Consider the following 23,675-nt stretch of genomic DNA (forward strand, 5'->3'; position numbering starts at 1 on the left):
CTCTCCATTTTCCCCGCCCACCAGGCGTGCTGGCAATCAAATGCGACGCCCCGCCCCTCCCGGTAGCACCGCGGCGCTGCGGGAGGTGCGAAGGGGAATTCTGCCTGGCAATTAAGGACGTCATCGGGAGCCGGCTTGTTATTGGGTAGAACGCAGGGGCCCGTACCACGGGGCTGAAATGACCCTCTGGGGGCACGGCAGAAAATGCTAGCAGTTACGGGCAAAGAGCTGCGGCAACACCAAGGCGGGAAGAGCCAAGCTGGGGGAGAAGCCTCCATTTCCTGCCTGTGAGCCCCCGGCACGCGATGTCCGTGCGGACGGGCCTGGGCTCCGTGCGCCTCGCTGCGCATGCGCCCGCGGGGAGCGCGTCCTCCCCCGGCCCGCGCGGCCTCGCGCTCGGCACCGGCTCCCCTCAGGGCTTGGGGCGGGAGCTGCAGCAGCCTCCGAGCTCCAAAGCCGGCCACGAAGCCGGCTCAGCACGTCGGGAACAGGCGGGTTTTGAGGCCTCTGTGACCCTGTGGAAGTGGAGCTGCGCTCCTTCCCTGCCCGGGTCAGCGGCTGATCCGCTCTCCTTTCCTCCAGCGCACGCTTTCCCTTGTGTTTGGCTGTGTTACTGGACTCGCGAAGAAAGTCCTCTTGGTCGCTGATTTCTTAGCTGTTTTCTTCTTAGTATTTCAGAATTTTGTTCTTTTTCCTCCCCTCTTTGTTAATTTTTGTAGCCTTTCACACTGCTGTAGGTTAATTTATTTATTTGTTTTTTCTTATTTTTAAAATATTTCTACGAAGCTCTCCCTTGGCTACTATTAAATTATTTCTATGCCCTTATTTTTATTCTTTGAACTTATTTTCTGTCTTCCTCAAGCAGTGCAAGTCAGTGGATTTAGGGTGGGAGCTGAAAAAGGTGACCATGAAACTTTTCCTCTCCTTCCAACCCATTTGAAAGAAGTCTGCCATCAGAAAGCATGCCATTAATAGCAATCCATATATTTTTTAGTCTCTAAACTTTGCTTGGTTGCACTCTGGATTGTTTATTCTGGAGCACTGAATGTGCCTAGTGTGGAAAGCAGCAAGCAAGCTTGGGAAGAACAGAATAATCAATAATACATCTGTATTTGGGTTATAACATTGGACATTCCAAGGGTTGTTTTGGTTGAAAATAAAGTTTTCCAAGTTTTGTTTTAATGTCAGGGTAGTGCCTGCTTAGAAGGCAGCTTTTTTTTACCTTTCCTGGGACAAATTATGTGTTTGGGACTTTGTGACATATCTGCCAGACACCTAGCCAGGGAAGCAAATAACATAAAAATAAAGAGAACCTGTAGCTAAATCAAAGGAGTCTTCCATATGCACATAAAATAACATTGTTTCTCTGATAAAAACATGAAAGGGACTTCACTAGCCTGAGTGGGCCGACTTTAATTGGAGATGATGACTGTAGTAAAATACAGTGATGGAGTCACTACTGGTTGTTCCTTTAAAAAGGAAAAGAAAAATTAATCCCTGGTCTCATTATTACTTTCCCTTTTTTCCATCCCCAAATCCTCCATCACATAAAACAGATGTGGGCTATTGATGTTCTCCATCATTTATGTCTAAATAGCTTACCTCCTCTTTCATCTTTTCTGCCTTCCACTCCATGCTCCAAGAAATTCACTTGTCTCTGTGTTGTTCCATTTTTTGCAATCTTTGCATTATCCTTTGTTGTCCATTTGTAATATTGCCCCAGTTTACTGACAGGTCTACATGAAAAGGCTTTGAGGCTCCATTATGATGTACTTGAGGTTTATTGATCGTGGCTGCAGTGTGGTGGTATCCATCAGCATTTACTGAGGTCGCAAGCATCCCCTAGCATTTTACACTGGGATCTCTGGAACAGAAGGCATAGATTATGTTGGAAGTGAGATTTTCATTGCTATTGAAAAAGTCTGCTTGGAATCTGGATATCTCCTTTCTGCTTGCTGCTTTCCTATTAGCACCCTGTTCCTTTATCCCATTCCCTCATTTCCTACCTCTGCATGCATGTGTGCACAGAACTCTTAATGGACTTGTATCCTCTCTATTTCTTCTGTCCTTTTATCCCACACTATTTTTTTTTTACCCAATCTATCTTTTCCTCTGCCTGACTTCTCATAGGTATAAGTTGTTCCCCTGCCAGCATTGACAGTGATAGATTAAGGATGGAATTACTTATCTGCACCTTGTAATCCAAACAGAATCACAGTCTGCTGTTGGCAGTCCACAGGGGTTGCTGCTGAATAAATTGGAATGCCAGTAGCTGTGCTCACTGAAGCTTCTCTCATCTCGAATACGTGAGAAAGAGGGGAAGAGGAACCCTGTGGATTGAAACAAAAAAAATACCCCAACAACAGAGGGTGATGCCCTTACCCTAGAGAAGTGTTTATTAGGTTAAATTCTCTATTTAGCAGCTGAGGAGGAATAGAACACTCTTTTCATTCACACATTTAATTTTTCCCTCAAATGAAACAAGATTATTTTGAGTGCCCCTTCTCTCATGTGAGCAGGATAGGTTTCCCTGACAGCCACAAGACCCTGAAATTTGGAGTCCCTTTCCTTTAGGCAGTGGTCACAAACCAGCAGTCAAACTGCACGTGTCATGTGTAGCTCGCATTTCATCCGGCTGCAGAAGGCAGCGATGGTGGAACTGCAGCTCCAGCAGGAGCGGCAAGGAATCTCAGATACACAAGGTAAGGCTTTACATTGAGGATTAAAGTGAGGTCATGCAGTCTTTTAGACTGAGGTATGGTTGGTGTTCCAGATTCTGCTGGGCACTGCATAGGTCACTTCATTATCTTCTTCACAGAGCATACCTGTTAAAAAGTGATTTTTTTCTGAGGCAGAATGCACTAATATTCCTAGGACTTGTTTTCATAGTTGTTCATCTATTGATGCAAACATTCTGGATATGATCAGATATGTTCAGCATGAGCAGGTTACAACCTGTAACTTGGACATGCTGCCTGATAAAAGCTACTGAGGAAGAACTGTAGCTTTCTTTGGAGTAAGCAGTGCTTCTCAGGAGGGCATTCATGTTGAGGAAAGGGAATTAGTAGGTCTTTCTGCAAGAAATCTCTTAAATACAAAGTATTTAATCAGTTCTTTTTAAAATCTTATGTTGCTAAAAGGAAACAGTGTGACAAAATGGCATCAGGAGTATCTTGTGAATGAATATTCAGAGTTCTGGTGGCTTTTAAAATCTGTGTGGATTCTTATAGGATTGACTATGAATGTTTACTGGTATGTCTGGAGAGCTGTGAAAACTGCAAGAAAGGATGTGTAAATTTTATTGTAGATTTCCATTCTTTACACTTCCCCCAAGCAGTGGAATAAATAGATACTCCATCTATTTTGAGGGCTACTTCATTTGGCATCCCCCAAAACTGGCTTTTATTTCTCTTCAGAGTGAGGCTATTAGCACAGAAGTGAGAATTTGGATGCTTTCTCTAGCTCTGTTGATAACACCATTATAGTTCAGGTCTTCAGATTTTGCTCTTTTGTGGTAGGGGCTGAGACAGAGATCTGAAGGCTTTTTGGCTGAGAGTCGGTGCATTGAAATGTAAGATGATTATAAAATGGTTGAATCAGCCAAAGGATTTGTTGGCAGTTACAACAGCCCTTCTGACTGATCTGGCATATCTGCCATTTGTTTCTGATCTACTCCGTTGGGAGAGTGGAAGTTAGAAACGGATGGCAGTCGTGGCATCAATGGAAAGTGGGAAATTACTAAATGTAGGGTAGGTACCTCTACAAGGTGTAAACTTGGTTTGAGTATGCTAATCGTAACTGTTATGTCCTAGCTTTTGATGAATATGAAAGAAGGGAAAGATTTCTCAAGAATGCATTCAAATCCACAAGGATGAAGATAAAGAGAATTTCCGGAGAGTAATTATTCTGCATGTGTCTGGAAAAATTCCAGCTCAAATCTTTATCTTCTTGTTCGTGCACATGGAAGCTTAAAAAAGGGCCAGGAAGAAACCCTGAAATCTTGATTTAATTTTTAATAATACTCCCCAAAGCAGTCGATAGTGGATTGTTGATCAGGGAACTGGAACATCACACAACAGAAAGTTGTCTGAATCTCTCCACGGCTGAGTGTCTGTGACAGCCTGAGGGCTTGCTGTGGCCTTGTGTGTGGCCTGAGCCCTCCTGAGCTGCGAGTGCCATTATTGGTTGTGCTCTCCTGCACAGAGCTGTGCACAGGGGGACCAGATGCTGGGGAGGGAGCACTGAGAGTGCTCCTGCATCCCGGGGAAGGGGTTAACCTGCCAAACCGAGAATACATGAATATGTGACAGCTTTAAATGAGCTACCCAGAATTCCAGCATGCCAGTCATTATGTGCTGATGATGACTATGATAGCAGCTGGGGATCTTTTTTTGGATCTCTAGCTGCTGTCTGCTTAGAAGGCAGATGCTAGGCTTTCACTAATGCTGTATCTTATGTTAAAAACTGCAAGACAGATTATATTCAAATAATGAGATTTATTAAAAACTAGAAATTTATGTTTGGGTTTATATCCTGTGTGGTTTTTTAGGCTTTGAATGTTCAAGGTTTTCTCTGCAGACATGACAGCTAGAATTTTTGTCCCTTTGCTGAAAACTAAGATTCAACCATATGACTCCAGGATTTGGAGGTTTAATGGAGGAAGGAGAAGAGAAATATTTGAGACTCCTAATTAAATTTTCAAAAGTTTGCAACACTCTGTTTTCTGTTCTCTTCCCTTTTCTAACAGGCTAAATTTTTGGGCACCACCTTTTTCACCTTAATTATGTCCTTTCTTTTCAAGGTCAATTTATTATAATGGATTTGTATTATAATAAATTATCTTCTGCTCCAAGCTTTTCAAATCCTCACTCTGATCATCCCAGTACTTCCTGCTCTGGATTTCCTTTTCCTCAGACCCTGAGCTTCAGTGCCTCTGACCTCTGTCCCAGAGCTCTCTGTCCATTTACCTCCGGCTGCAGAAGCAAGGCTCCTGCTCCTGCCTTCCCAGTAGCTGCTCACACCAGCTACTTCCTTCCCATTTGTGACTGAGCCTCGCTGGTCAAAATCTTTGTGGCTTTCTTCCTACAGATGTAGGGTCTTGATTCCTGCTTCTGGTGAAGCCTTAAACTTCTGGGCTACACAATGAACTGATAAAAATTCTGAAGCAGAAGGATTCAGAGCTTGTAAAAATAGGATAAAAAATTACGTGGGAGCCCTTCATTGTTACTTGTTCGATGCTTTGTATTCAACAGACTAGATGGAATTTCAGGTTAATTTTGACCTATCAGACCTTCAGTGGGAGATAATTTAAGTTCTATTGTATCAGTTACCTTTCAAGCATTCAAAATGAAGATACATTTGAACACTAGGATTCTCAACAGCCTAAAAAAGATAGAGACTCATGAAAGCTGTGGGCAATGTCTCCTAAGACTCTGCTTTGCTAAGAAGGCTCTCACGTGTGAACAAGGAAGTTAATATATGCAGAGAGAACAGAAAAACACTGGCTCTAGTAATGGAGGTTGTTACAGAACATAATTGAACACTGACTGCAGCAAAGCTAAAAGGAGACTTGCATTACAATGACAAAAAATCTTTATTTTTTCCCCTAACCTCTGATTTCAGCTGTCTGACTAAGAGCAGGTGCTGGGCAATAGCTCAATTTCAACAACCCATTGCAGCTGAAAGAGTAGATGCAATTGTGCTGTATCCAGCAAAATTGAAAATTGCTTTAAAGGAGAGGAATGCAAATGTTTTTAAGACAGAAAATCTTCATTCATCTGCAGAACGAAGCATAAAATTAGCACAGCCTCATAATTTTTATTCCTCTTTATAAAGCAGTAATAACTGTGAGGTAATTTGCTATTACTTATATATTTTAGTATCTTTCTAGTGATACTTTTTTTAAGCTGCATTGCATTGTGAATACACAGGGAGTAGAATTTGTTAACAATTAAAATGTTATAATTAAAAAAATCCTTCCAGACAATGTTTGCAAAACCCGAAAATGTCTGAACCACTTGGGTTTTCAGCAACCCGTGGACCTTTCCTCCAGTACTCAATGGTTAAGCCTTTGACCTCTGATCCTGCACCCCTCATGACCTGTCTGGAGTCACAGAATGGTTTATGCTATGAGGGACCTTAAAGATCATCCCATTCCAGCCCCAATGCCATGTACAGGGATACCTTCCATTAGACCAGGTTGCTTCAACCCCATCCAACCTGGCCTTGAACACTTCCAGGGATGGGGCATCCACGGCTTCTCTGGGCAACCTGTTTCAGTAAAGAATTTCTTCCTAATACCTGATCTAAATGCATGTTAATAGAGAGTTACTGTGTTGTACCCTCTGAAGGCCTAAGTTAAAGCCAGTGTTGTGCTACTGTAACACCAGTGAAACCAACTGCATTTCTGTACATAAACCTCACAAAGCATCTTCTGGAGTTAAAAACTGTTGTTGCAATAAGAGTTGAACAAGCTGATTCAGGCACTGACAGGGTCCTTTCACTTAGATTTTCCTGGGTGGGAGACAGAATGGATTTAGGAAGGAAACTTCTTTCTAGCTGCGTGTTCCATAGGCTAATTAGCTTAGGCCTTCCTGTTAGGTCCATAGGCCTTTCAGTATTTATATTTGGATCATCTGATCCCTTTATTGTTGTAGCTCATGCAGTTCCTTCTATTTTTCTGGAGAAGGGACTCTAGTATTCATATTTATATTAACTTCTGTCTTTAAGGGTGCATCAACCTTTGTTAAGCTTTGCTACTTTATTGACCAGAACAGCACTAACCAGAAATGTGCTTGCTCACTTGCAAAATAATTATCCCACATTAAGAGATCCTACAGTCTGGGAAAGTTTTGGTGATTGATCTGTCATGCAGACAGCTAACCCTGTTTTGACACATTAGCTTCACTTTCCTGTGCTTAGGAGAAATGTTGTTTGAAATGTCTGAGCCCTAGAGAGTGTTGATTTCTAAAGGGCATGTCTCTTTGGAAAAGGGAATCAGCTAAAATGCTTGCTCAAAATGAAGAAGCAGGAGCTCAGGTTCAAGCCCACGTTAGCAAAGAGAGTCCAGGACTTAGAGGAGGTATTTAATCACCAGCCTGTACTAAAGCCTGTGCTCTTCTCTCTGTGTTACCCATGGCTCCTGAGTGGGGTTAGAACAAGAATGTCAGCATGTAATTTAACCACAGCTGGATTTTGGTGCGGTAGGGCATGCCTTATAATTTCTCTTTCATTTGAAGTTGCTTTATAAATAAAAGAATGGCTTCTCTAGCTGCCAGCCATTTAAATCTCAATCTAGGATTTTAGAGTCAAATGAAGTTACTTTGTGCATTATGCTCATTAATAAAAATTTTGTGGGCTAACTTTTTACTTCAATGAACCTTTAGGCATAATTTTAGATGTCGTTTTGTTAAGGCAAAACTTGTTGCAAATATTGTGCAGTGATGCACTTTGTCATTCCATAACAATATTAACTCTGTTTTGAACATAATGTTATTAATGTTTAGATTATATGGCACAGAGGCTCTGCTAAAACTGTGTGTGTGTTGCAGGAAAGGGAAACATGAACTGCATTGCCAGTCTTAAAAAATATTTAGTTCAGTTAAAAAAGGCAAAAGAAGCAATGAGAAACCTTTGCATTGATAAAGTAGTGTCGAAGCAATCGCAGGACATTAGGCAGTGTTGAGCTTGGGACTGGTGGATAGACTGTAAATATAAATCCTAGTTCAGCTTCTGCAAAGTGAACAGGTGTTGTGGCCTCCAGTCCATTGATTCCCAAAATAAGACATGTGGAAAATTGCTGATCCATGAAACTCCATTAAGAGCTTGGCAGGACCCTTAATGCATAAACAATTATGCATTTGTTGGTTAAGGATTTAGTAATGGTAAATGGTGATTGGAGAAATCTTAAGAGTTGGTGACAGTCTGCTAATACAAACTTTCTGTTAAATGCTAATGTCATTTGTCAGGCAGTGATGGTTTAGCTATGACTTGAGGATTTGGCTCTTCTTCCTCTTGAGTTGTAGCTCAGAGCAAGCAATTTCTTCTCTAGCAGTACACAATACCAGTATGAACAAGTAGTGTCTATTTTTTTAATGTGTCATTCAATTGTGTCTCATTACAAACCACTGGATATGAATCTAAGTAAAGGATACGTACTGATTATTTTAAAATTTGTCTTTAACATGATGGCTGAAGTATTTTTTTTTCTTTCATAACTTCTACTGTATTACAACAGGGAAGAAAATTATGGAACACTTACTGTTCAGGGCAAAGAAGATATAAGATTGCAATTAAGAAAATTAAGGTAAATGTTTCTTGGAGAAATGTAATTTTGCTCCTTTGCTTATGCATCTGAAAATTAAAACATCTTTCTTCATGAAATAGTAAATTGCAGGGTAATGTGGATTTTTTGTATTTGTCTAGCATACTATAATCCACACTGTGCAGAAATCCTGATTAAATTTTGTAGCAAATTCTGCTTTCTTCAGGCTTTACTGTAGTTTCTGTGACAGTCTCAAAGACATTAAAGCAAGAGCAATATGAGAATGAATAATTCAATATTTTGTATATAAAATGTTTTGTCTTATATTTTGTTGTAACTTTAAATTTTGCATTTGTTTGCTGTATTTTGAGTCATGTCTAGATAACATCCAACTAACAGGAAAATTATGAAAATTTTTGCTGATTTGAAAGGAAACAGTTGAAAATTTGGGAGAAATTTGAGTGGGAAAAGTAGGAGTCTATTGAAGATCCAGCAGTGGAAAGAAAGTAATAGTTTGATGGCAGTTGATAAAACAGTCATTTTGTCTCTGGGCAGAGATTTACTTGTATTACCCTTCTATTTGAATTATTTTTCTTTGGTGATAGATGCATATTGAAATTTGAACTTTTAAAATGCGCTTGGGTGTGTTTAAATAGAGCTTTTGAGAATTCTGGGTATAAGATCTCAGAATACAGGACCTGAGTATACCAATTGCATATTTGAATAAACTGACCAAATGCGTGTTTAGAATATCTTGTACGGTCAGCATGAAAAGTAAAGATGGTATTTTGGAGGTCTCTCTACCCATTGTGGCTTTTTCAGTTTGAAAATAAAGGATATTTCTTTTCACCTTCTCCATTATTTTATGGCTGAAAATTTTCAGGCCAAATTAGGAACTCAGTGTTGCCTGTTCCAGAGTGATTGAGGTAACATGAAGAAACACTGAGACAGGGATCACTGGGGTATTCAGACTTCTATGCTAGAGAAACATCCCCATTGATGTTGCTGTAACGTGATTTATTTCACGTAATCTGCTAGAAATATTTTTTTTAGACTCATTAGTGGCTTTATTTATTTGCTATTTGTTCTATTGGGTTTTTTGGGTGGTTTTTTTTTTTTTTTTTTTTTTTTTTGCTTGTTTGTAAAGCCCAGGCTAAAATTTTAGCTTTCGTGCCATCCAGTGAAGCATTAAAATACAAATCCTTGCAGCTTCAGAGAATAGAAAGGGACTATAAAGGGCTTTATTTATATGGCGACTTTTATGTCGGTTGTGGAATTCCCTGGAGCTTCATTCTCACTGCTGCAGTAGCGGGGTTCCGGATGCCTTTTCGGTAGCCCTGTGATAAAGCTCCTGTAATGACGCTTTATCGCCACGCGAGGTCAGCAGCTGCCGAGAAAAAGCAGGAAATAAACTCGCTCTGCTGCAATCCGTTTTCATTTGCTTTATTTAGAATACTTAAAAATCAATACATCCTTCAGAACCGTATATACAGTGTGCAAAACCAAAGGATTTCTTTTGAACGCACAGCATCTTCAGCAAAAAGTCTTCCTTGCGATTTCCTACAGAGTGAGGGTCTAGAATGGCTTTAGGGAACGTTTATTGGCTTCCCGAGTAGCATTGGGTAATGGCTGTGGCAGAGGACCGTGTTCTGTACAGGGGGATGATGACAGGGGTTCAGCCGTATCTTTTTGTCTCTACTAAATTTGTGATAATAAATCTACATTGAATAAGGTATTATTGCCGCAGGGAATAGTTTGGAATACAGAAGTGGAAAATATCCTTCCTTTTTACTGCAGTCTGCAGTAATAATCGATGCTCTGTCAAGATGTGGGGGAGAAGTTGCCTGAAAGGATTCCCCCCCCCCCCCCCCCCCCCCCCCGCTTTATTCTTTGCTTTAAAAGCAAAACATCCCCAACAACACAGGTAAAAAGCATAAACTTGGTGCCAAAGTTACTGAACAGGATTTGGGGAATAAGTATTGAGATCTGTCATTGGCTTACGATTGGCTAATAATTTCCTTAGCATAAATGCCACTTTCCTATATGTAACTCCAAAGAAGATATTCACTTCTCTGGTAAAGTTTTAAAATAAATTCTTTCTGATGGGATTTTTTAATTTACTATTTTAACACTGGGATTATCAGCTGCAGTGTCACACCTGAATCTTGGTGTTCTCTTTCCTGAAATTCCTTTCTTGTGTCTATTCCATTCTTCCTGTCCTAGATAGTTGTGTAACGTTGCTAGTAAACATACCCTGTGTCTCAGAAGTGACTGCTTTTTAATAGTTTATGAAGTTATCTTCATGTATGATTGGCGCCAACTGATATTCCTGTCAAACCTTTTATCCAAAAATCCCCCTGCACTGGGCAAATTTTAAAAATGATACAGACAAGGATCAATTTACTGATCACCAAAATGCAGCAGAGGAGATGTAGATTAAATATTAGGAAATACTTTTTAGCTATAACAGTGATTAAGTTGAAAGAACAAACTGCCAAATGAAGTTGGGTAATTGCCATCACTAGAGATTTTCCATCACTAGAGATTTTCCGGACTATGAGTATGCATCCATTTAGCAGGGATGGCTTAAAAATAATGCAGTCAGTTTTGCCACTGTTCAGAACTTGAACTGAATGACTCATTATATGCATGTTTTATCCCAAATAATTTTTAAAATTTCTTCCTACTTTACCCTAGCTAGGGATAAAGCAGCAGCGATGTCAGCAAAAAACCGGTAACATTTTCTCTCAGCGTGTGCCAAGCCTACATGAAACAAGAAACAAGTTGTAGTGAGAGAGAAGAAAGCCCAGATTGATGTGACCTTTATTATTTTAACAGTGTCTTTCAGCACAATTACAGAGTTGCAGGATTGCAGAGAACAGAGCTGGAGTATAAAATAACATAAATAAATAGAACAGGAGCCAAAGCAGTCAGCAGGTGGTTGGAATTGGGCAGTGAAGGATGGGTGAAGGGTTTGCATTGGTCAAAGCCTTTATGATTCAGCCACCATAGTTGCAAATTCTGGAGAAGGGAAAGAATTTGAAAAAATGTTTAAAATACCAAAATTTAAAGAAGGAGGAAGCATATTAAAATGAATACAGTCACTGGTGTAGCAGAAACATCACAATAACAGAAGAGCAAAGAAATCCAAGTTAATTAAAGGGAAAGTATGATTTGGGAAATCTTACAATGAAATGAAAGGATGTTTTGAGAGTAAGGGAGAAATGCTATACATGCCAGACCGTAAGACTTCCACCACTATTCATCTGAAGAACTTGATTAGTTCTCGGTTATTTCTTTGTAAATCTCAATGGGATGAAGGCAAGAACTAGAAATTTAATCTTGCAGTGAGATAAATTTCTTTTATATCAGAGTTTGGCAAAGAGAATCATTAATGAGTCTTTCAAAGTATTCGTGTCCCGTATTATAATTATATTGCATTTAAACTCAATTTTGTAACTGTAAATTGAGTGAAAACGACAGATTACAAAAACAGAAGCCGGATACCAAGCTATGTAGCAATTTTGACCATGTTGTAAGAATGAGAAAAATTCCTGTGGTATCAGAGGGCCAGGATTTTACCCTGTGGCTTTTATTAGTGTTACATCCATAATATTTACATAAATGTATCTATCTGCAGTTTGGGGTTATTTTATGCTTTAGTATATATAATGCCTTTCAGCTAGGAGATAAAGCACGGAAAAGGCACATTTGTATCCTGGTGAATAGCTGCCTGGTTATAATTCCTAACTGCATCTAACCTTGGAAGAGTTACACATGAGAATACCTTGCACAGTTGTATGTGCCTCAGAGCACTGAAAATGACAGACTGGAGGGAATCCCAAGAAGGGCAACAAAGACGATAAAGGGATTAGAAGGTATGCAGAGAGAGTGGTTTATGGGTTTAACATAATCAGCTGAGAGGAAAATGACAAATAGGGGAGGCAGTCGTCTGTAAAGGCTCAAGAAAAAATTACTGAAGTTTGGAGTAATGAAGAGTAAAGTCTGGCAACTTAAAACGATAGAAGATGAAAATTAGGCATTTTAAGGAATATTCTAAAGTTCAGTTGAAAAATGCTAAAGTCTAAACAAGTGAGATCTTAATTGGCTGTTGTGTGCAAACAGATAGCACTTTTGATGACGTGTCCAAAAAACACGTTGCCAAATGCAGACAAACCAGACTGAGAAATAAAAATGTCAGAGGGTTTAAATTAATTCCAAATTTATCCATCGTTTTGAAAGATGTACATCCAAATTAGGATTAGTGATGCGGGTTACTTAACACAAAACATGTATAAATCCTGTACCTGGTGGGTACATAGATTGAAAGTGTTGCAAACTGCATTTAAGAGATAACATAAAGTGCTTGTGATAAAAACCCTAACTATTCTGGGCAGGAGAAAGGCTATGATTATTAAATCTCTGTGTGAATAAATCCTGCAGAGAGAAACATGAACTGCAATGGATGAAACCTTTCCAAAAGGGAAAACTAACTCTGCATATACTGTTAAAACAAGTTGTCATACTTATTACAGATAAATCCTTTTACAATAATTTGTATCTACAGAATATGTTTGGAAAAGGTTATTCAGACTTGCAGCCAAACATTTTCTATAATACATTTTGATAGTGCTATTATCCCTTAATAGCAATATATTTCACAGGTACTTTCTGACAGCCAGCAAACCATAAAATACTCCTTCTTGAGTAATTGTAACAATTTAACTTTTCCCAGGATTTTCAATGTATTTTAAATATTTAGAAGATGTTCTAGTTGAATAATCTTGTAAATTAGTTCACTACTCGTTTTTGTATGAAGGTTAGTTCAACCCCAGGTGGCTTGTAGAAGCATTGTTACAAAGTGTATTCACATATGCAAAACTTCTGAGATAAGACACGGTATATTGGTCCCTGGTAAATGGTTATTGTCTCTGACTGGCCTGTTAGCAAGGGAATCCTTGTGATTTACTTCATCCTTGTTTCCAGTTGTAGTTATGCTTCCAAACAAAATTAAGTTATATCTTTCTTTGCACAAGTAGTAGCTTTAAATGGCAAGGATTTAGACCATTTTGTCATGCAAAGTAATTTACTAGCTGTTTTGTGTCAAAGCTCTGACTTAAAAGGAAAAGATTGTTTCACTGTGTTCAGTACAGTTTAGTACTGTATACCAGCCTAATGCATGCCCTCTAGGATTTTACCGAAATGACAGACATGATTACAGAAGACACGTTGTAGGCTCATGACTTCTCTCATCAGATTGTTTTTTACATTTTCTTTACAACAGCAAATCTGTTTAGGAAACTTCATAAGTAATGACTTACACTAATGTATTTTAGAAGATAAAAGAGCACAAAGCAGGACAAGAACAGAAGGACTTCCAAATGATTTTGGTTTTTTGTTATGGCTTTCACCTGGTAAGGTCATGACTTAATAGTTGTAATTTTGCACGCTTAATGTCAGATTTTAACAACATTCTGCTTTACAGGGATAAAAATTTGGATTTGTTCTGCCTACAGTGCATGATCTTCGAAAGTTCGCTATGTACTTTCTCAAGTTCATTAATATCAAGAAACTAAAAGACATGACGTGCATGTCCAATGCCAATACACAAAATAGATTTTAAACAACATTTTGACTTTTTTTTCTCCTCTTTCTTGTAAATATTTTCCTGAAGCTGGCAGAGCTGCTTCAGCATCATTTTTCAGCCTGATCTGAAAGCTAAGGTTGCTTGTGTAATTAGCACAACCTGGTCTTGACCTGCAATATTTTTCAGATTCATCATCTTCTGACTGCATTGGTGGAATACGAAGGGGATTTGACACTGCACAGTAGATGATCATGCCTTACAGGAACTGGCTGCAAGTTTTCAGCTCTTTGAAACTGGTCCTTTAGCCACAAATTACAAATTGTGATCGGACAAGAGGTAAACTGCTGAAACTATTTCAGAGCTGAATGGTCTTTGTGGGAATGAGAAAAGGTTTAAAGCAAGAGACCTAAGAAAATTTGTAGTGTGAGATCCCAGCTAGAAGGCGGCTGATTAGGTTGGGATTGATGTTTGTGATGATACATCTGAGAAAGTTGTCTCTATGGTGTTAAAAATCCCTAAAGATCAGTTCTTATAGCTGCTGTGGCCTCCTGAGGGACAGCATTCAAGGGCCATCAGGAGAATTAACATTAACCCTTGTGAAAGGCTTCTTGTTTGCGATCTTTAGTGATTTAGGAAGCTGATATTTGAAACAAGGGGTAGAAATGATGCCTGACAATTCAGCTGCAGGGAAACAAAAATGGTTTGCAACAGAAATACAGCATTGCAATACTGCATATGAATGTGATGTACATTAGTGACTTTACATTTTATTTACATATGCAGTTACATTCTTGAATTGGATTTATGGACCAAAGGAAAAACTGGGAAGTATCTGTCCTCCTCATCCTTTGGTCACAGTCCCAACTGTTAACTTTCGTATGTATCTCAAGCCTTTCTGGTGTAAAAATTGGCTGTTAGAGTAAAATTTAAGAAATGGAAAAGAAACCAGTAGTGTTGTATGGTAGGGGTATGGTCAGAAGAATCAAAAGATAAAAGCACATCATTCTCTTCTCATTATCAAGTATAAATGCAGAGTAATTCCATTTCAAAGTTAGGGAACAGTAAAAGCTGCAGATGAAAGAGATAAGGAGAAGAGGCATTTCTTATTGTTTTATTACAATGTACTGGGTTTCAGGCATTGTTTCAACTCAAAGGAAAATGTTATGGTAGTCTTAAATATAAAGGTTAATGCTGTATTTTCTTGTACAAGCCAAAATCATTATGCAATATTGTTCTTTTATTCTGATTAAGACTAATTTTGATTTGCAGCCTTCTGGAATAGCTGAAAATTTATCTGATGTGAGGCTGGTGGATCAGCTGTAAGCTTACTTATCTGAATTAAGTTTTCTTTTGAAAAACTTGCCCAGTGATTTTAGTACTACTGTCACTAATTTTAGTGTGTATAAAGAAGACCCATATACTAAAGAATATGAAGTTTCAAGTAATGACACCCACGTTGGATTCAGCAGCACTGCTGAAGTTTAGCAGGAGCTTCCCCACAACCATAATATAGTCATAATTGGAGAAATTAAGAGGCTTTGGTCTAGGAACAGGGCCATAGTTACTGATATGCCAGTGTGCATCACCTGACTGATATGCTGGTGGCTGATTTTGTGTGTCATCTTCTAAGTTGGGAGACTGTGCTAGTTAACTGTTTGCTTTTTATTTCTCTTTTAATTGACCTGTTTGGTTTTTCGGTTTTTTTTTTAAAATAACATTTTTTACAAATTGCAGAGATTAGGTAACACAGAGAAGTGTGAGGGGGTTTAGGTATTTTTTAGATTTCAACATATGATATGGCTTATCAATATGGCAAAACCCTAGCAATTGTCTGCTCTCTAGGTGATTTAGTACTCTGGCCACAAACTTTTATCTCCTGCAATGAGGAAAGTTTTAGTTTAGAATTGCATCTCTTCTTGTCTCCTTCAGTGTGTTTCATTCACTCTCACCTCTCAAAAAGAGGAAAAAGGAGAAATTTTGTATGTAGGCTAAGCTTATTCATCCTAAGGGGGAATAGAAAACAGCACAAGCTTTTTAAGCAATGCTGTGAGAGGAAAAGTAGTTCTTTTCTTGTATTTCTCATATTCAGTAAAAGGGAGTGACAAGCTTTCTTAGGTGTGAAGACCCTGTAAACACTAGTATAAGCTGGATAGACTTTTATTGTATAGAAATTCTGTAGCAAAATGGGTGTGCTTTGAATTTTAAGAGCAGTGCTTTGCTAAGTCACACACTACTTTCCCGCTAAGTAATTATCAAGCAGAAATGCTGGCGGCTCAGCTTTTATTCTTTCCAAGCTTTATAGTCAGGCCTCGGTCTCTGAACTCGCAGTGTCCTGATCCTCACTCCACTGATATCAACAGACAAATTACAGTAACTGGAGTGGAGTTTGGGGGGGGTACTTAGTCCTGCGCTGCGGAGTGCCCGACCCACAGCCGGGTTCTGTGAGCTCCTGCCCCCTCTAGTGTCACAACTCGGCTCCTCTTCCTCTAACGCCTTCAAGCAAGGTATGGCAAATGGAGCAGGACTCGGCGTTTCATTAAAAACAAATTGTGCCCTTCAGAAGGTCACAGCCCCCAGTGATTACTAGGTTTCCTCAGTTCTTGTGTGTAAGGGTAATATTCGGTTGTTACTGTCAAAGTTACTCCTGTAATTACATACCATCAGCGCCAATTTTACCATCACCATCCTTATCTCCAGCAGCCAGAAGAGCCTTCGTTTCTTTGTCTGATAGGTCTCTTCCTTCTGGGGTAAAGCCCTTCAGGACAAACCTAAGGAGGAGGCATAGAAAAAAAGGAAGGTTTGTTTGGGTTTTTTTTGTTTGTTTGTTTGTTTTTAGGTTTGTGGGGTTTTTTTCCTGCAGAACAATTATACTTCATGTTTATTTGTACCACTGATTTGAGGCACAAGTTGGAATCTAGGGTTGTGTCTTCTGTTGTTGACCTTCTTTAACATTCAGGAGAAGCACTTTACTCTGAAACTGCATTTGGTTGAAGAGCTACCTGTAAGGTATTGATCATTCATGTGTTTCAGGGATCTTGCAATCGAAGTGACAACTAGCTATCTCCAACAATCTTTAGATCATAGGCTCAGCAGACAACTGGCATAGCACACAAATACTAGTCAAGAGCTTGAGCTGTATGTTACTACCTAGAGTCTTGTAAAAATAACCTACAGGAAATTAGACTCTTAAGGCGGAGTTATTTAAGAAAGGATGTAATTTTACTTACTTCAATTCTTCTTCTTCAATGAAGCCGCTCTTATCTTTATCAAGAATATGGAAAACCTTCTTCACATCTTCTGGGCTCTTCTTTTTCAATCCTACCATTTCGAAAAACTTTTTGTAGTTAAAAGATTCAGCAGCTGTAAGAGATGAAAAAACAGAGAACTTCTTAGAAAATTCCTTGAAACACACACCAACACATACCCGTGGTTTTCTTCCATGCTGCTGTTTCTCCTAACCTGGGAGGAACACTCGAGCCAAGCTGTGGTAAGAGCTGGATGTACTCAGTGAAATCGTCCGTTCTTCACAGTTGCTAATGGAAATAAACAAAGGGGCAGAGGGGCAATGTCTCCGTTTTGCAGATGAAGAGCTGAGCTACAGAAAGATGAAACTTGCCCAAGGTCATACAAGAAGTCTGTGATAGACTTGGGAGCTTTGGGAGCTGAGGTCTACTGTACTCGGTCTCATTTCAGTGCCTTAAACCTGTTTGGTGTGTTGTTTTTGTTTTGTTTTGGGATTTTTTTTTTGCTAAGTTTTACACTAGAACAGGCATCTGAGAGCGAACTCAGACTATTAGATAGCTGTCACTTTTTGTCATTCCCACCCCTGGAAAAAAAAAACCCAAATGCTCTTGCTCAAGCATTGGCGAGAAGTGTGTCACAGCACTGTTTGTTTCTTTTCCTGGAGACTTACTAGAAATCAGTGTTGCATTTCAACCGCTGAAGGAATGTGCAGTCGTGGTGTGTGAGCTCAGACACTGCAAGAGAGTGCTGCAAGGCGCGCTGCCTGCAAGACCTTGCGAGGAGCTGTCTCCGGGGAGGAAAAAAAAAAACAACCCAGAGCCCTTGAAATCGGAGCCGAGTTTACCTGCTCCACCTCCCTTGTCCTTTAACCGCGCCCGCTTTTGTCTCACCCAGGCAGCTTAACTACTGTGATGTGGATTAGAAATACCACACAGTGACCTCCAAAACGTGCGGTGGAGTTTTTTTTTTTCTTCCCCATGCATTCTTATTCCCGCCGCATTCTATTTTCCCATTACATAAAATTAAGGAGGCTCAATCTTTCGTGATCTGCTTGAGATCTGTCATTAGTTGCTGCTAATTGCATCTGCTCCGGGACTTGGAGATGGCCGTAGAACAATGGAAGCTAATGAGTAAAACAGCTGCTGGATCCAGCAGAGCAATTTGTCGCTCCCTCTGACTCTCCGGCTTCTGAGCTGAGTCGGGCTCAGCGGGTCTTGCGCTTCTGTCTGTTCGGGAAGGTCATCTCACAGAGCAGGACAGGCAGAGGCGGCTCCCCGAGATGGTGCGGTCAGCCAGGTAGTTTGGGGGAGGGGGGAATAACGTGCATCCCGGAGCACGATTTCTGGCGTTTCTTTGAGAGCAACCTTAACTACCTGAATCTCTGCAAGCACGAAGAGGGTTTGCTGTCAGTTTTAGGGGTCGCGATGAATGAGAGCGGTAGGGAGCATCTGATACCCCGGGGAGTCTGAGAGGGAAGTGTGGACCACTGCAGCCATTCGACATGCAGGGAGCCCCTGCAGTCGAGCAGTGCACCCGCTTGCTCTACTGTTGCCTTCGGTCCATCCCGAAAAGCAAAGCCCACCCGGGGATTCTGCAGAGGAAGTACAAGAGCGGTTTCTTATATTCTTGGAACGGGAAACAGCAGTTTTGTAACATCTGAAACTAAATTTCAGGGATGAGTGGGAAGCTGCCGACATCCACTGCTGACTTTTCTATCCCACACCAAGATAAAATGCAGCTTGGTTCGCCGAGGGGTTTGTTCCCTTTGAAAGTATCCTCTCGGTAGAAGCAAAGTCTGTCCGCAGTTACTGCTTGCTTTCCTTTAAAATAAATATTTCACCTCTGTAATGTGCAGGACAACTTTGCTGAGGATGCAGCCTTGTACTTCATAAACCTGTCAGAGGCATTCATTGAACATCTGAAAACACATCCTCATTAGAAATATTGTCTAGCCAGTTCCTCTAATCTTCCTATAGCTAAAATAAATGCACAGCTATCCTAACCTGGAGAGATGAAAGGAGGAAAAGAGAGAAGGAAAAAAAAAAAGAAAAAAGCACTCACCTGAAAAGGCTCCCACAGCCTTCTTGATATCCTCAGCGCTGAGCAAGTCAGTCATAGCCATCCTGCAACTGTTTGAACAGGGAAGCAAGTGCGAAAAGATTAAAAAGTGCTTTTCTCATCATTTCTGCTCATATGACCAAAGCTGCAGTGCTGTGTGGGGATGGCACACCGGGAAAGGCTGGACCGGTGCCAGCTCTATAGCTCTGCGTGGATAAGTGCCATGGGCTGTCGCTCTCCAGTTTGCAGAGCACCAAGTAGTCCACAGACACGAGGGTTCAGCTAAAGAGAGGGCACGGGGATGCTTTTGTGGGGACTGGGGTGAGGGAGGACGTGGGTGGGGGGCGCTCCCTGGGAGGCTGGAGCCTAAGCCTTACTGGAGCAGTGCCAGAGTCTGCTGTGATACCGGCTGGAGAAAGAGTTTTGCCAAGGTCAAGTCCTCGGGTGCAGTGGACAAACTAGTGGTGCAGAGCAGAGCATTTTCCTTTAGTCAGTCAGGATGAGCTTTACCAGTTATATTCAGTGATGAGTAAGGAACTGCAGCATATGCCAAGCTTCAAGCTGCTCTTGAGGTCGGGAAGCAAATGCAATGTAGCTTTTGAGTATTTGCCTTATTGTTCAACCACTTTAAACATCTCCTCCTTCTCCCTTCCCCCTCCCCTTCACACACATATTCCTTTTAGACCTTGTTTCTTTCGGGCCAGTCCATATTAAGCATCATCCTCACTGAATTAATTATCACATCCCTGCGAATCCTACAGATCCCGTTTGTAATGCACAATATGCTGCAGAATCTTCCACGATAGGGTATGGCGAAACGAGATGCGAGGTGACAACACGCTTGTGAGGAGCTCCTGTGCAGTAGTGGGTTTCTCAGGCAGGACCGGGCACTTCCCATTGGTGTTACAAAAAAAAAAACAAACCCAAAAAACAAAAAAAAACCCCCAAAAAAAAGCATTTAGGATTTGTAGTATGTTTTCTAGGGTTATTTTCTCCAAGAATCTGTGCCCATTTTTCACATAAAATATGGCAAGTGGTCCAACTTGCTCTCAGAGTTTGGGCAGGAGCCATTAGGCTGAGGTAGCCAAGGTTAGAGCCCAGTAGTAGGGCAGATCTCTGCAGGAGTATTGGCATCGCAGGAGAGACGGGGGAGGACAGAGCGGTGGCAGCGAGATCCCCGGGCGCGATCGACGGGTACGGCCCGGTCCCGCTGCCATAATCACACCTCTCCTCTGAATGGGGCCACCGGAGAGCAGCCTCGGAAAGGGGGCGGCTGGTGCAGAACCTTGGGTTGTGCTGTCAGTAATTGCTTGGTGCTTTTAAAAGTACGAGCCCCATCCTTTTTTTTTTTTTTTCCCACGGCCCAAGTGCAGCTATAATGGGTAAGGCATTACCATGCCACTGAATGCAGAAGGACAGAGGAGGAGGTGACATTGGGGTCCTCCCCCTTTTTTTTTTATTTCTTCTTTTCTTTCCTAAAGGTCATCTCTTCATTGTGGGAGGGACTGTCATTTTTCTCTCGTTGGAACTTTCCCCCCGGTCTCCCTTTTCCGTGTATTTCCTGAGATGCAAGAGATGCTTAGTTTTCTCCAAGGACAAACAAGGAGATGGATGGTGGAGCCAAGTCCCTCTCCCTAGGCTGAACGCATCCTTCCCTGCTCTACAGGGAAAGAGGAGCTGAGTGCTGGGATGCTGAACCGAGATGAGCAGCAGCCCCACAGAAGAGCTCTGTGCACCTTCCTGCATGGGTCGTTCTCGCTCAGCGGCCCCTGTTGTTTTGGAGCTGGGAGGTGGAAGGGTGCAATAAAGACAGTACTCGGCTGTTCGGGTCTTTTGTGTTAGCAGAGTTCAGCTCGGAGAGCACAGGTTAGAACCCTATTGTTAGTCCCTTTTAAACGTAGGGGAAATGCAGACCCATCAATATGCAGCTATTTGCCAGAGATCAAAGTGCCATATCTTATGAAATTGATGTCCCTTTACTTTTTCTTAACTGAGGGAAGAGAGGAGAATCTCTTTTTCCTCCCAATGCAGACACCGCCGGCCCAGTGCTACATGGCCCTCTGCTTTCCCTGCTTTCCTGCGTGCAGCATGGGTGCGGTCTGAAGAGGAGTTGGGCCTCAGTCCTCGCAGGTTTTTCCCCTTTCTCACGAATCTTTTGCAAACCCTTCGATGAGCCACAGAGCTTCCTTTTAGGTCCCTACAAACAGGAACGCACTCGACCACCCGCCAGTGAAGATGCTCTCCTGGCGCATGACTCGCGTTTCGGCGTTAACCCCGCTCTGCTGACAAGGCAGAGCACACATTTGGAAGGCTGCCCTCGGGGGTAACTCGAGCCGGTGGCTGGCAGAGGCGATGCGCAGCGTTGCCTGCTGTGCTGGCAGACGCCGATCAGGTTAACTAGCCTCATGCCAAGCCAACCGGCCAGAGGCGCATTCCGTGTCTGTGTCCTGGGGACGGGAACCCGGCGGCTCCCTCCGCATCCCTAACGATGCGCGAACTGCCCCGCTTTCCCTCCGTCATCAGATCTGTCAGCCCTCTATGGCCTAATCATGCTGTGGAGGCGAAAAGTGAGAGGTGTCAGAAAAATGAGGCTTCAGATCAGGTGGAGCCATCTGTAGAGCGTAAATAACATTTCCCCCAGCTCCGAAGCCGTGTGTACCCTCCACAGCCAGAGAGGTGAAAGCAGCGACACACAGGTTTGCGAAGCGGACAGATGGAATCTGACATGGAGGAGCGGCAGAGGCCCAGCTCCAGCGTCAGCAGTGTCTCTCTTTAAGGACAGCTAGCAAAATTCCAGAAGCTTTTAACCACCAACCTGTAGTCAAAACTGTTATTATAGTAAAAAAGGCGTTTCACGAATTGACAGTTTCTCACTCGACCCTTCGTCTTTTTCTCATCATCCCTGCGAGATGAATGACGCGTTTTCCTTTATCTCTGAGATGCTGCCAATTTTCCTGCCTGAACTATTTGCAAAATCCACACCGTGGATTTTTCCAAGTTGTCTGCACCAAAACTTTTGTGTAGATCAACTCCCCCTTGCACCAGCGCCAGGATGATGATATTGTTACTAAGTAAAAGACCAAATACATTAAATAGAAATCAGCCCACCCTTGCCAAAAGCAAACCAGTCGGGGAGAATTTCCTGAACAGCGCAAAGCCCTCACACCAAGAGTTGAAGCAGAAAGACGACGGTCCTTTGCAAAAAGGGTGACGCATTTCCTTTAGCTTCCTAGTGACCACGCCAAAGAGAGCATCTTCATCCCATCGCTTACAATCGTCTGTGCAGATAGAGAGGTGCCATTTCTAGAAGTGTTCTGGGTGGTTTGGGGTTTTTTGTCTTCGGTTCACAGCTGGCTGTTTCAGTAAATTCTGTTCACGAGCCCTTGCTCGCGTTCTCGTTCACTTTCTTCCCTTCCTTTCCCGGTTTTGTCATTTCCACCTTCTCCCCCGCTTTTCTCCTCATTCCCCCTCAATGAGTTCACCTATTTACTCCTTTTAATGGTCTATTCTTCTCATTTGGAATCTTCTCTGCGGGAAGCTATTCCGCAGTGTTTGAGAGATTTGCATCTCTTTGTTTCCGGGCTTCTGTTTATGGAAAGGGGGACGGGGCCGGAGTGATGGAAGATATCATTATCTGCGAGGTCCTGCTTCTTCCCTGGAGGTGGTGAATCCACGTTTGCTGTGGAAATTTGGGCATTTTCTTGCTACTTACCTCTTGGATTTTTCGTAAGCACGCTTGAAAAGGTGTTAGGTAGGGAGGTGGTCAAAAGGAAGTGGAACTCGGGGTAGGAACCCCATTTATATAATCTCTCTCGCTCTTTCTATTTTCAGCAGGTGATACCCACTCCTCACTGGTATCAGATATTCAGGGGTTTTGTTGGCGGTGTCACATTTATCTTTCCCTTAACTAATAGAGGAACACTATTAATAACCCTTGGCGCTTACCTTCCCCTGGCTGTGAAAACCCATTACATTGGCAAACTGATGGTCCTCTTGAAACTTGAATGTTAAGGGGAGAGGCAAGCAGTATAAGTGAGCTGTTAGGGGACAAATAAGCAAATAACAATGATAAAAATGCCATTGAGACCTATTTTCCATTGTGTAATCCACCTAGGGACACTTTTCCTGATATATAATGTTTTTCTGGCAAGGGAACACATTTTGCGAAGGACCACGAATCATACATCTGATGAAAGTGGCATCGGGGATATCACGATGCATCAGGAGGTTCAGTTTGAGACATGGGACTCCGCTCGTGAGGTGAATTGGAAGATGTAGCCCCCTCATCAGCGTGAGGAAAAGCAAAGATAGGCTCTGAAGTTCGCCCTTTTCTCTCTTTAGCCTTGCTACTTGAAATAAAATAGAACATCTCTAAACTGCCTCCTGCACCTGAAACTACAACATTCAGCTTTACTTCTTGGCCTTGAAGGAAGTCAGAAATATTTTTTTTCCTGCAGGAAACAGCAAACTCAATTGTGTAATTATGATTGCTCATACTTACAGGGGCATGCAAAATCTGCATTC

The 23,675-nt window shown here is 41.7% G+C and overlaps 2 protein-coding genes across 4 annotated transcripts in view; one reads left to right on the plus strand and one right to left on the minus strand.

Moving 5' to 3' along the window:
* The first annotated feature begins 413 nt into the window (after positions 1-413).
* Positions 414-23,675, plus strand: part of NCF4 (neutrophil cytosolic factor 4) — a 53,703-nt gene continuing 30,441 nt past the window's right edge. Inside the window, exons 1-2 of one of the 2 annotated variants that reach the window (XM_048300876.1) lie at positions 414-2,702; positions 14,037-14,186. The gene's annotated coding sequence lies outside the window, so the exon portion shown is untranslated. The remainder of the gene's footprint in view (positions 2,703-14,036; positions 14,187-23,675) is intronic. The other variant, XM_048300875.1, reaches the window with a different exon arrangement.
* PVALB (parvalbumin) lies at positions 9,691-22,925 on the minus strand. 2 transcript variants are annotated; one of them, XM_048300878.1, is made up of 5 exons: positions 22,864-22,925; positions 19,155-19,222; positions 17,078-17,210; positions 16,509-16,618; positions 9,691-11,284 (listed from the first exon to the last, which is right to left on the minus strand). In XM_048300878.1, exons 2-5 carry the CDS (start codon positions 19,213-19,215, stop codon positions 11,256-11,258), a joined length of 333 nt encoding a protein of 110 aa, XP_048156835.1. In that variant the 5' UTR covers positions 19,216-19,222; positions 22,864-22,925; the 3' UTR covers positions 9,691-11,255. The 2 variants fall into 2 exon arrangements, with proteins under 2 accessions (XP_048156835.1, XP_048156834.1); XM_048300877.1 differs by lacking the exon at positions 22,864-22,925 and adding an exon at positions 19,662-19,747.

This window comes from Corvus hawaiiensis, chromosome 4 (genome assembly GCF_020740725.1).
Source record: "Corvus hawaiiensis isolate bCorHaw1 chromosome 4, bCorHaw1.pri.cur, whole genome shotgun sequence".
Lineage (NCBI taxonomy): Eukaryota > Metazoa > Chordata > Aves > Passeriformes > Corvidae > Corvus > Corvus hawaiiensis.

Bases quoted from the DNA above. Each gene is read 5' to 3' on its own strand.
- PVALB (XM_048300878.1), bottom strand. From the start codon at position 19,215: ATGGCTATGACTGACTTGCTCAGCGCTGAGGATATCAAGAAGGCTGTG. The intron at 17,211-19,154 runs GTGAGTGCTTTT...CATCTCTTACAG, and splicing joins GGCTGTGGGAGCCTTTTCAG to CTGCTGAATCTTTTAACTAC. The intron at 11,285-16,508 runs GTATGTAATTAC...TCCCTTCTCCAG, and splicing joins TGGTAAAATTGGCGCTGATG to AATTTGCAACTATGGTGGCT.